General features: G+C 39.2%; 1 protein-coding gene across 1 annotated transcript; it reads right to left on the bottom strand.

Annotated features, from left to right (window-relative positions):
- Positions 1-788: 788 nt before the first annotated feature.
- LOC119722769 (hsp90 co-chaperone Cdc37-like) lies at positions 789-11,210 on the bottom strand. Its single transcript, XM_038193075.1, has 9 exons — positions 11,104-11,210; positions 10,233-10,366; positions 8,616-8,685; positions 7,430-7,519; positions 5,222-5,494; positions 3,294-3,409; positions 2,522-2,642; positions 1,543-1,620; positions 789-1,121 (listed from the first exon to the last, which is right to left on the bottom strand). The coding sequence occupies exons 1-9, from the start codon at positions 11,176-11,178 to the stop codon at positions 873-875; spliced, it is 1,206 nt and encodes a 401-aa protein (XP_038049003.1). The 5' UTR covers positions 11,179-11,210; the 3' UTR covers positions 789-872.
- Between the last annotated feature and the right edge of the window lie 1,643 nt (positions 11,211-12,853).

Raw genomic sequence — 12,853 nt, 5'->3', positions numbered from 1 at the left:
CCCTCCAAACACACACAATGCACCTTGGTCATTCTACAAATTTAGGCTCCAAAGTGTGAAATTGTCCATGTCCCTGTTTAATACCTTGGTGCTTTGTAATTTGCCATTCCACGACTTCAAACAATTTTGTATTTGTTTTGTAGGTAGTTTGCTAATCTTAATCAGTCTTGGAGGATGACTGCATTAAGGAGTGCATCAGACTAAAATCACAGATGATATAACAGGGACAGGAAAAAAAGTGGACCCCAACCTTTATAGGATCACCAATCTGCAAAAATTAATCTTTACACATTTCTGTATTCACGTAAAAGCTACAGTCCATCATTTGCAGCCTTCCAAAAAGTAACTGACATAATTATTGTTGAAAAACATACTTGGTTGAAAGATAGTAAGGGGACTAAACTCCCTGTGAAATTATTCTTTAGGGCATGCTGTCATTTTGAAGAAATCAACAAAAGAAGGCCTTTCCAACGGTGCATCTAAGATGCACCGTTGGAAATTTCCGTTGGTAGTTCATGTTTTTTTAATCGGCGAAAGCGTTGACACAACACACACGCGTGCGCAGGTGCTACAATTTGTTTGATCAGTGCGCGACATCGCGTAGCTGCAATCGGCTCAGCGAGAACGTATCTCGGATGCTGAATTCAGGCCCAACTCAAAACATGATTCAGCAATTGTTGATTTGAAGTCGAAATCCTCGAATGTTGTTTTCTCGGAATATACAGCATTCACCGAGTTGAAACTTCATCAGGTTAGTTGTTAAGCACCCTTCTTTAGATTTTTTAGAATGATGGACTATACCTTTAATAATGAACAGTAACAGTGATATTCAAGGGTACAACATAATCATTACCTTGTATTCGTAACATGAATTAATTTGATACCGATTCGTAGGTTGGTTCCTCGCCATTTGCTGTATCATCCAACACGATGTTTTCCCCCGCGACGCCCCCCTTGGCTCCGTCCTCCGCCCCTCCTTCGTCCTTTTCCCCACCTCCAGGCACCCACAGCCCCGAGTCCACGCAGCGTTTGATGTGGTACTCGGCGTCTGCTGGCTCCATGGTGCCCACCACTTTCTGCAGCATGGAGATGTCTTTGCTCTCGAAGCACGCTTGCATTTCCTGGATGAGACAGGAAAAATAAATGTAACTTTTCCTTGCAAAACTTAAGATGATCATTTCTGAATACTGTAAACCTTTCAAACAATTCCTTAGGTTTGTCATTCAGTTCAGTTCGGTTCAGATACACTTATTTCATGTCAACATCATTGGAAAAAAATGATAACTATGCTTATCATACACTGCAACTTGTTCAAAAGAAATTATCTATAGCAATATAAAATAACTAAATAATTATCTGATGTTAACATGTAGGAAAAAGGAAAAGCTTAAAACAAATACATTGCAAGTATCTGTACATACATGTATTTAGAGAGTATAGTCCATTAGCTTTTCAAGTACGAAAAAATCTTTTGAAAAAATCAAAAGACCAATAACTGTTTCAGCTATAAGTGTGTATTTTGGAGGGATAGTAACAACTTACCGCGGGTAGCGACTCAAAGACCTCTACTGGATCCAGCCCACCAGGTCCTAGTCTTGCCTGTCTCTCCCGTTCCATTTCCTTCAAAGAAACAAAGCCAAGGGGGAAAATTCAACAAATTCTCTTGGACTAGGGGGCAGCTCCAAACTTTGGGGGTCAGTATTTTATAGAAAATATTGCTCCATTGAACTATTTAAAGTCTGGTGTTCATAGATGCTGGAAAACCAAAAAACAATGCTGATTTTGAAGTGTGGTTCTCTGACCCTACTTACGATAATTTATAGACTTCAGGGATATTGTCAGGTCAGGAAACCAGACTAGCTGGCTCGCACCCGTTCACGGATGTGTAACCGATTGTAAACAAAATGTGGAATAACTAAATTTGGTGAAATGGGGGCAGCATGTGAAAAAAAGGCATTTTTTTTCCAATGATGGTCAGTTGACCATCGTTGGAAATTGATACAAAAAGTCAACTTTTCTTGAAAATGACAGTACACCAGGTGCCGTGATTTCACAGGATGCTTGAGACTATTATGCACTTACAGTCAAGTAATTTGGTAGTTTTGTTTTTTTGACGTTTGCAAATGTTATATATTACCTTTAATACCACATCACACCTAAAGACTAAATTACAAAAAAAGTTTCTATGTACTTTCTATATCGTTTGGTTTTCTGGCAAACTTTATGCATTTAAAACAGCCACAAAAATAGTTTAGTTTCAACGTTCACCAAGCTTAAAGTAACATCAAAGCCCGATTTCCAGTGAATAAATGCACATGAAAGTAATTTTTAAATCCCTAATTACAAACGTAAATTAATTCACAAAAAGTTTAAAGTAATCCAAAGAGCCCTAATAGAGGTAAATTAATTGACACTCTTAAAGAAGATTTTGAATGCCCTAATTATCAATGTAAAATAATTCACAAAGTTTGAAAGTTTAAACAAAGCCCTAATTACCATAAACCTATTCACCTGTCCTCACCTCTTCAGCTTCTTTCTCGGCCCTCTCGATCCTCTCCTGGGCCTTCTTCCGGATCCGCCCCTTGAAAAGATCCAGCTCCTCGTGGAACGACTCCATGTACTTCTTGTCGGCACTCTTGATCCTGCAGAAGATGGGTGGGAATAATATGGGAGGGTTAGTTACGTTTGTAGAGTGAGATAAATGGAAAACGTCCCCATGTTGCAAAGTTGTGGTTGGGTCCTCAGTCATTTTTAGAAATGGATGGATTTCGGGGAGTATTGTACAGCAAATATTGTTACACTGACGTGTTTAAAGTTTTCTGTTCATAGATGCTGGAAAAAGTAATTAAAAACATGCTGTTCTTGCAGTCTGGTTCCCTGACCCTACTTATTTACACAAATGTATACTCATAGGGGAATTATCAGGTCAGGGAGCCACACTAGCTGGCGTGCACACGTTCATGAATGTGTAACAAACAAAATGTGGACAAACTAGATTTGGTAGCTTGGGGGCAGTATTGAGAAAAGTCAGGTTTTTTTCCAACGATGGTCAGCCAACCATCACTGGAAATTGATAAAAAGAAATCCTCTTTTCTTGTAAAGGACAGCACACCAGGTGCCATGATTTCACAGGATGCTTGAGACCGTCATTCACTAACAGTCCAGTAAGGTATTTGATAATAATTTTGTAGCTTTGTTTTCCGGTATTTGCAAATGTTAGTACCTTTAAGCACTAAAAATATTTTGAGGCAGCTTTTGACCAAAACAAATAAATCCACTTGGTTGTGACTCACTTTTGGAAGAAAGGACGGACGCAGGCCCTGGGATCCTGCTTGAGGCTCTTGGCCAGCTCCAAGATGAACTGCATGACGATGGTCTGATGGGCAACTTGCTCCATCAACGACTCTTTCTGTTGGAATCACAGACGAGAACACACCATTTTTAACCCTTTTCCGTACCATGGGCAGCTTTTGTCAACAAGGAACACCCCCCGGCTGCTTACCATATAGGCGACTTTAGTCGACCAGGAAACCACACAAACAGAACACCCTCAACACAGATTTAATTCACTGCTTTTCTGCAACCTGGCACGTTGGTATCGTTGGCCGCCCATACATCAACCATTTACCAGCTGGAAGAGTGTTTTTGGATCGTTCCAATGGTGTACATTATTCATAGTGTACATGTAATACCATTATGAACATTTAGGAAAAGTGCTTCAAAAGTATCCACACACAATTTGAGGTATGGAGTGCCATTTGGTCATGTGGTGAAAAGATTCAGTTTGAAAACTGGGACCAGATAAAAAAACAGGCATAAGGCCAAAAAAAAAAAATAGTCGGTCTCTGGTCAGACCAAAATTCCGGAATTGACGCGGCCACGCGGTTTTTTTTTTTTTTTGCTTTTTTTTTTTTCTTCTTCAAGCTTGGATTGTACAGACAAGGTGGGTACTATTTGCTTTTTTTGGTGTCCCCATGTACATTGGTGTCCTCCATAATTTGCCTTGGTGCTTTCGATCATTTGCCTTGGTGCAATTTCCCATTCCTTGGTGCTCTTTGGTAAAAAAAAATGAGGAGGTGCGGAAATAGAGGGCGCTGTTGGAGCAACCGCGGAACATTTTGAAGAAAAAAGAAGATTGACGCGCATGCTTAAAATCGACACGCGCGCTGACCAGAGACCGACTTATTTTTTTTTTTGGCCTAACTTTCTTATTTTTGCACATATGGACTTCATTTTTACATCACATAAAAGACTTAAGTTCAAGGAACAAACTTTACACACACCACCACTGATTTTAATCACTCCTTGGTAGTGAAAATCTGGGTTGTATAAAAGTGAGTTTTTGACTTGTGGTCCATTTTTCGCGATCTAGTGATTTCCGCATGACTGAGCAAACAATTTGGTTCTGGGGACAGCCAAGTCAATAAGCAATGTGGTAAGGAAAGGGTTAAAATCCGGTATTGAAATTTAGGTAAAATGTTGTCGGGACCACCAGGACAACATTGGTATCACCTAGACCATAATTGTTTTGTGCTGTTTATCAAACCTAAAAAGAATGTCAAGGCATTGTACACCCTAAGTAATTTCAACTAACACCTTTAGGATTCAGACTCTGGATTTTGTTGATGTATCAACCGAAACTTTTTTTTCTCACCCAATTGATAATGGTTTTGCTACTGAAAAGCTAATAATAATACAATAATTCGGGAGGCTAATCATCCTTACTCACAGCTGGTATGCTGAATTGCGAAGGACGCGGCTACAACGTGGTCGGGCCGCTGGCACGTAAAGGCGCCTATGGCTGCCGGCCACATCGACCCATATATGACCACGGAGCACAGCCTGAGATCAAAAGTGTTTGATTTTTCCGGAGGGAGGAAAACCGGAGGGCCCGGAGAAAAACCCTCGTGGCACAGGAGAGAACCAACGCACAACTCTACTCGCATGTGGTCCGCGGCCAGGATTCGAACCGTGGTCACCTTGGTGAGAGGCGAGCGCTTTACGCATGAGCCACCCATATGAACTATAGTCTCCAAATCTGTATCGATATTTGCGATGTATTTTTTTTAAAGCTGTGAAATAGACGGTGCTTTGAGGGTTCCGTTTTTGGGGGGACACCCTGCATGATCTAATTTTGTCAGGGAGATGTTGATTCAATACTAGGTTTTGTCCAAACTTCCATCTCCCTGGCGCCAACATTTCAATGTTTTTGTTCTTTTACCTTTTCCACCATGAGATCAATGGCCCAGATGACTAAGTAGTTGGCCGTATACTCGCAGACCAGATCCGTGTGCTGCTGCAGGAATTCCCCCGTGTCGTCCCACTTCCGGTGCATGCCGTACTTCTTGATGTCTTTCTCGTTCTTCTTGACGAAGCGGGCCTGTCTCTTGTCTTGCTCTTCCTCGGTCAGGTCCTCGTCTCTGGGGGTGTATTTGTTGATGCGGGTGCTGCTGAAGCCGTCGTGGCTCAGCGTGTCCACGTTCCATGGTGTGAGCTGAGGTCACAAATGACAAAAATGCAACAGTTACTTGCAGAAAATTCAACTTTCTGGCACCCTATAAGACATTTGCAAGTTAAATTTGAATAAAATCTGGAACACCAACTTAATCCAGTGCTTTGCACGTTTTAAGTTTGCATTCTCTCAACCAAAGAGGCTGATACTTTATCACGATTCGGGACAAGCCTTATGCTAGCAACACCCAGCTCCGGCATGGTCTGGTGCCTTTGTGCCATTCTCACCCATTGTGAAAAATGTATTGGTGCTGAGCGTCTCTTACGTAACTATGCAAGAGCTTGCCCCGAATCATGTGATTAGCAACAGTGTCTTTTGTCCGGAGAATTCAAAGTTAAAATGTACCAAGCATTATGAGCAATTCAGTGTACCAGATGTTTTTCGATTGTAAATCCTAAAGGGTATAAGTTACTCATGGCTTACTGCGCAGTGGGACTTTACCAAATTTTGGAGATGAAACTGGCCTGTGGAGAATGAAATCAGAAAATAGACCGAACAAAAATCTGTGTCCGAAACCTTGGCCGCACCGCATTTACACATTTAGGTATGCACAATACAATTCATGCCCAATTTCCGGGCACCCCCCCACCCTGTTTTGTTTTAGATCCAAACTAAATTTTACAATGAGAAAAATGTTGAGCATTTCCATAAAATTAAAAAGCCTGAATTACAGTTAGAGTAATGGACTCGTCCACACAGAAGTTCATCACTTCTTACTTGAGAAAGTTGAGGAAAAAGTCTGAAAAACAAGTGCACCACTTACCACCATACGTGACCATTCGACCAAACTCCATGAACGTATGTGGGACAAATCAGGCATTATTGTCTTTTTTCTTCTAACAACTGCCAGTGAAATTGATCATTGATGCTCTCTTCGCCATCCTCAAGATCATCATTTCAAAGATCAAGATCATCAGCATTATGTCAAACCAAATCTGAAAGCTCCGACAATCGCGCAGCATGTCGATTTTTATTGTTGTCAAATTCCATATGTGCAACAGCCTTGAATTTCTGTATGAAGCTACTAGTTTCAATCATGTCATATGTTAAAGGGAAAATACAACATTTGCAAACATCGAAAAATAAAATGACCAAGTTTTTACGAAATACCTTACAGGATGTCGGTAAATGACAGTCTCAAGCATCCTGTAAAATTATGGCACCTGGTGTGAAGTCATTTTTAAGAAAATGATATTTTTGTTTACATTTCCAACGGTGGTCGGCCGACCACCGTAGGAAAAACCTAACTATTTTTCACTACTGCTTCAAATTTACCTTTTTTTTCAGTCCAATTTTGTTTGCTAATTGGTTTTATGTTCATGAATGGGTGCAGGTCAGCTAGACTGGTTCCCTTAGCGTACAAATTTCCGGCATCTGTAAATTGATCCATTTCATCTTCAGTGGAGTCAGGGAACCAGACTACTTGAACATTTTTGTTTTTCTTGGTTTTTCCAGCATTTTCGAAAACAAAACTTCAAACATGTCAGTGTAACAATAATTTGATCTATTATACTAACCCCTCAAATAGTTCATTTCTGAAAATTAAAGCATAAGCCAATGATGTACATTCCCTTTAATACTTAAACTTATTTCCAGTCGTAAACTACTCTAATCTGGGCTTACTTATGTGCATCTACCATACAATCTCTGCCCTGACGACTGGGAGAACAGATTAAAATTGCGCTCGCAATACCGATGTTGCGGTGCCATTTTCATCAAATTCGTTGACAATTTTATTTAAAATCAGACTTTGTGTGGAAAAGGTCGTCAGAAAAATCGGAATTTTAAAAACAAATTTGAAAAATAAAAAACAGTCTAGACTTTAAATTCAGGCGACTGTTCAGAAAATTTAGCACATTGAGGATTCCAGTATCTAAGACACATTTATGGGGCTACGCTGTTTTTCTAGACACTCACTTTCTCCTTCTTGGCAAGTTCCTCCTCTTTCTCTCTCCACTTCCTGTTTTGTTCCTCCAAATCTTGAAGCTCTTCCTTAACTTTGCTGATCTGGAATGTATTAACAATGAACACTCACTGATGAAACAATAATATCGGGGGGAAGGGCAATAGCACAATTACTTGCATTAACGCTAACAATCCCCATCCAGTCAAACTCCAACACCAGGGTTTGTTGGAATCTGTTGGAGTGAGGACTGTACTAGTAAACTGATTGTGCTTTATACATGGGGTTAGGCATACCACCAATGAACAGAGTCAAACAGGTTTTGTGTACAAGCATTACATTCACTGTGTGGACTTCCGCACAAAAGATGTCCACATAAACCAATTTTCAGATACGTTGTGTGGACTTGCCCACGTCCACACAGTGCTTCCCCCTCTCTGGAAAACAGGTTTTGAGGCATTTTGGGGTTAGGTTTATGTCTCGCAGAATGAAGAGAAACACTCAAGGGAATCATGGTAAAAAAATTTGGAATAGAAGAGTTTTCACAGTGTGAGTAAAATGAGATTTTTCACATTTTTTCTTAACTACATGAAAACAAAGGATGTCCACCCTACATGTAACGTAAACATTTGTGTGTAGTTTACCATATGGTGTTGGAATTTGCAAGAGTGAGGAAGGTTCCTAGAAATTCACTCTAGCGTTTTCACAATAGAGCTTCTCAACCCAGGTTGAAACTCAACCCTGGGCAAACACAGGGTTAATTTTTTTTAATTTTTCAACCCTGCGTTCAACCCTGCGCCGTTTCACACTTGTTCCGTGCAAGCCGAGCTTATTTCGCTCGGTTACTACTGTTTTGGATCCTGGTGAGAGTTTTAACCCGGGTTGAAAATCCCAACCCTGGTCTGCAGCAGGGTTGAGTTCAACCCGGGGTGAAATCAATCTGAGGGTTGACACAGGGTTGACAATTTTCAAGTGTGAAACGCTGCATGTTTTCAACCCTGTGTCAACCCCGTGTTTCCCTTCAAGATTTGTCTAGTGTGAATAAGGCTCTACTATGGGGTTAGGGCTAAGTTTTTTGGTACTGTTTTATTGTCACTGAGCTGTAGGTATCGCCCAAACATTTTCCATTAAGACCTTTTAAAAGTGGGTTTTAAGAAATAAAGAAATACAACAAATATTTATAATTTAATTTTTGTTTACCTTTTCTGCTTCTCCAGACGTCTTCAATGCTTCTAGTTGTTTTCTTGTCTGTTCCAGCTTCACTTTTGATCTGATTCGAAAATCAACCCAAACAAAATATAAGGATGCTAAGAACGAAATGTCAAAGTTCACTATAAAATATGAAAATTAAACCCTTTATTTACGAGGATTTGTTTTGTTTTCCCATGCAGCCTGGCTTTCATTCTGAAAATTCCCCCCAACTGACATTCACAGCTTTGTTTTTCATTGTCCGAGTCAGGTGTGCATGCCAATGCACTCCAGCAGAAGTGCATTGGAGGATTCTTTGACGCGCCAGCCAAGTGATTTTACAACAGACATAACAGACTTGTTTACTTTGGTCTCATTGTTTTATTGTTGACCAAAGAGTTTCCTCACAGCATGGCCCAGCTTTCTGTCAATACTCTTTGGCAGTTCTTGGAGTGTACTGTGGTTTACCCCCAAAGTACAGCGGCAGATATTGGAGGGCTGTGCAAAAAACATGGACGAGTCACTTTTTTTAAATACTGAAGTGATTCCGAGGATCAGGTAGAGAAATTGTTAAAGGGGATATACATCATTGGCTTTTGCTGTCATTTTCAGAAATGAATTATTTGAGGGGTTAGTATAATAGATCAAATATTGTTACACAGATAGCGTTTGAAGTTTTGTGTTCGAAAATGCTGGAAAAACCAAAAACACAAAACTGTTCAAGTAGTCTGGTTCCCTGACTCCACTAAATATAAAATGGATCAATTTACAGATGCCGGAAAATTGTAAGGTAAGGGTACCAGTCTAGCTGGCCTGCACCCGTTCATGAACATGTAACCAATAGCAAACACAATTTGGACTGAATTAATGGTAAATTTGAAGCAGTAGTTGAAAAATAGTTAGGTTTTTCCAACGGTGGTCGGCCGACCACCGTTGGAAATGTATACAAAAATACCATTTTCTTGAAAATGACTTCACACCAGGTGCCATAATTTTACAGGATGCTTTAGACTGTCATTTACCAACATCCTATTAAGGTATTTCGTAAAAACTTGGTAGTTTTATTTTTCGATGTTTGCAAATGTTGTATATTCCCTTTAAAGTACCGGATCCCATAATCTGGAACCAATTCCTGACATCAACGGTCGGGTACTCTGGTATCCGGTTCCGATACACAGCCCCACACATACCATCAGTACAATACTTGCATCTAAATGCTGAATTCTACTACACAAATTCTCACTCTTAAATGAGACCCAAAAAATGAGAACTGTTCAATTTTTGTAAGGCCAAGTAAACAAAACACAAGTTTAGGGTCCTGCTTTTTGAAGATAAGGAAGGAGGCCTTTCTTTTTTTCCTTCCAAAATGGTCGCCCGACCGGGCTATTTTTCAAGATGGCCGCTAGCTGTTTTTTTAAAATATGGCCGCCACTTGGACACAGGATTGACATATCAGCTTTATATGGGCTAGATGCAACAGACAAAGAGGTCAAAATGATGTCACTGTTGAAAATATATCATTTTTTCGTGTGAAAAAAAAGAAGAAAAAAAGGAAGCTGCCTCCAAACAAAAAGGAAGCGGGCGGGGACGCTTAACATGTTTTGTTTTTTATTTAGCCTAAGCACTCACTGCAGTGACTGAGATTCCACGGCCTCCTTTTCCTTTTTTGCCTCTTCCATTCTGTCCACCCTGGCCTGATGTCTCCATCTGAACAGGCTGGGTGTGTCAATGTTGGGATGGGTCTCATCCTCATCATCGGAGACCTGCGGATTTAGGGGGAAAAAAGTACATGTATAGGCCTACTTTCAAAAGGTTTGTCAAGTCCAACTAACACGTGTCTGCATATTCAGATCTAGGCTTGCCAGTACATGTACAAGTTTGTCATTTTTCGAGGGAAATTTGGGGGTAAAATGACGATGACAGCGCGGCGACAACACACGCGACCCAAAAATAAAGATGGCGATCACCGCGCTTTGTACTGTGAGCACACACGGCAATCACAAGGCACAAACCGCGCAGGAAATTCGTGATTTCTACCCCAAGAATCTGTTCAAAATTGCAAAACGGGTGTCATTAGAATTGAGAAAAGTCTGCTTTTGATTGTAAAGACTAAAGGTGATTTTTGAGCAATAAAATTAAAAACATTTTGGACTCTAATTTGATCAAAACAAAACAGGGGCCCTACACTACACGATCGCCCATACCTGCATGTTCTAAAATGTCGTCAACTAGTTCAAAATAAATTAAATGTGGATTTGCTTTCTAGGGAAACGGGCCCGTAACTACACGATCTCCAATTGTTGATTGTAAGTCGCATTTCGAAATCTAGGCCCTACTTGTCCGGATATTGGGCAGGCTTATATTGATAATTAGTGCCCCGTTTTCACACCACAATTTCACAATAATTAAGTAATCTGTTGCCGAGGATCTCACTCCCTAGAATAATACACCAAAGAGCAATAAAACGTTGAAAGAAACAAAAAAAACACAACATTTTTACCTCGATGTTGTCCCACTTGCTGTAGTCCACCATTTTGACTTCTAGTGTCGGATACAAGTCTGTTGCATGTCGCATTCCAATCAAGTGGACATTTTACGTCGTACAATATGTGCATGTACGTACGTACGGCACGGATGTAATCGATACATGAAACAGTCTTAGGGAAATTCGAGAAAATTCTAGTCTTTGTATTCAGTCAAAGATATATAAAAATAATTAATGAGCATAGAAAGTGCGAAATTACAGGGGATTTCCTACAATGGGAAATGGGAAACAAACCAAACATATTTTGACCAATTGTAGGCGGGGGTTCATGCGGGATCGGGGGAGGGGGGGGGGGAGGGGATGTTTGCTTCGTGTAATTGAAAAAAATGTCTTCTCATATGACCGAAACCGCAAAAACCAGTCGACAGCTTAAAAAACCTGAAAAGTGAGGGCATTTGTTTCCAATAAAGTTATAATCTCCTAGCGCTTTAATCAATTTGACTTAAAAATTTATATTCTGTAATCAAAATGTCCTTTGTAAAATCTGTTATTTCTTCCATTTGTACCTTTACTTGCTTAAATATATTAAATGTACTTTCAAATTTGAATAGGATTTCATCCGCTCTATAATTTTGTTTGTTTGTTACTTTACTCCATTTATGCAACGTTGCTATAAATTTTAAAGGAAACAAAACATCGACACACACAAACAGGCAAATAAGGCGAGATGTTTCCGCGTGCAAACTTTTTGAATATCTTTTATTGTACAATTCTTATTTTACATAATTACTCCTTCAGATGATTTTATTTTATTACACAACTCTGCAGAGCCCAAAAATGTCAGTTTATTTACAAGAGCCAACAGAATTGACAAAAACTTGCCATTGAAAACCCGCCCCCGCTCATTTCAAGGAAGTTATTGCAGCCCTTAATAAAAATAATTAAATGAGATTCATTTTTAAATGAAATTGTCAATTTTATAATTCTGTCCAGCTCTTGACCCCTCGTCCTTTCCTAACCCCTTAAAAAAAAGAGGAACATTCATTATTTTGCATTACTTTTCATCAATTCTTCAAAAAGTTCCTAAAGATTGTCCACAAACATAGTAGGTACTCAAAATATGTTTTTGGTTTTACACAAGAAAGTCTACACCTTTACTTTCACAACTGCACAATTATTGTGAATTAGGGCTACTGACAGAAAAAAAAATGCAAAGTTGAAGTGAGATTTGAAGTTTTTAGCAATCTTTTCAAAATTTTCGGATTTTTGAGACCGATTGGAAATTTGTAATGGCAAAGATTTTTATTTAAGTGTATGTAAACTGAGAAACCAATATGTTTTTACCACTAAAAATACAATACACAGAAAATGTAAAGCGATATTTTATATATTTTTAGCTGCTTCAAGTTACAGATATAATATAGATTGACAAACAAAAATATTTAAACAAAAACTTCTCTTTCGTCAAAAATTTAGCAACACTATTTGAAGGCAAACCCTTTTTCAACAAAGGTAAGGACTTTAATACATGTAGCAATTCTGTATGAAACACACAAACAAATATCATACATCCAAATTCTTTTTTTTGTTGGATCCAATTTTAGGAAAAAGAAAGTAGCAAATATCAAAATATTGGTTGTTTAACTTTGATTAAACAGAGCATTAATTAAGTTCAAATTTGGACGTCTTAAGGATTTGGCTGTTTCATTAAGTTTGAAATATAGACTTACAAATAAAACCTTGAAAAAGTGAACTAAAAGTACGA

This window comes from Patiria miniata, unplaced genomic scaffold, assembly GCF_015706575.1.
Source record: "Patiria miniata isolate m_02_andy unplaced genomic scaffold, ASM1570657v1 HiC_scaffold_16, whole genome shotgun sequence".
Lineage (NCBI taxonomy): Eukaryota > Metazoa > Echinodermata > Asteroidea > Valvatida > Asterinidae > Patiria > Patiria miniata.
This window is presented reverse-complemented; position numbering and strand designations above follow the sequence as displayed.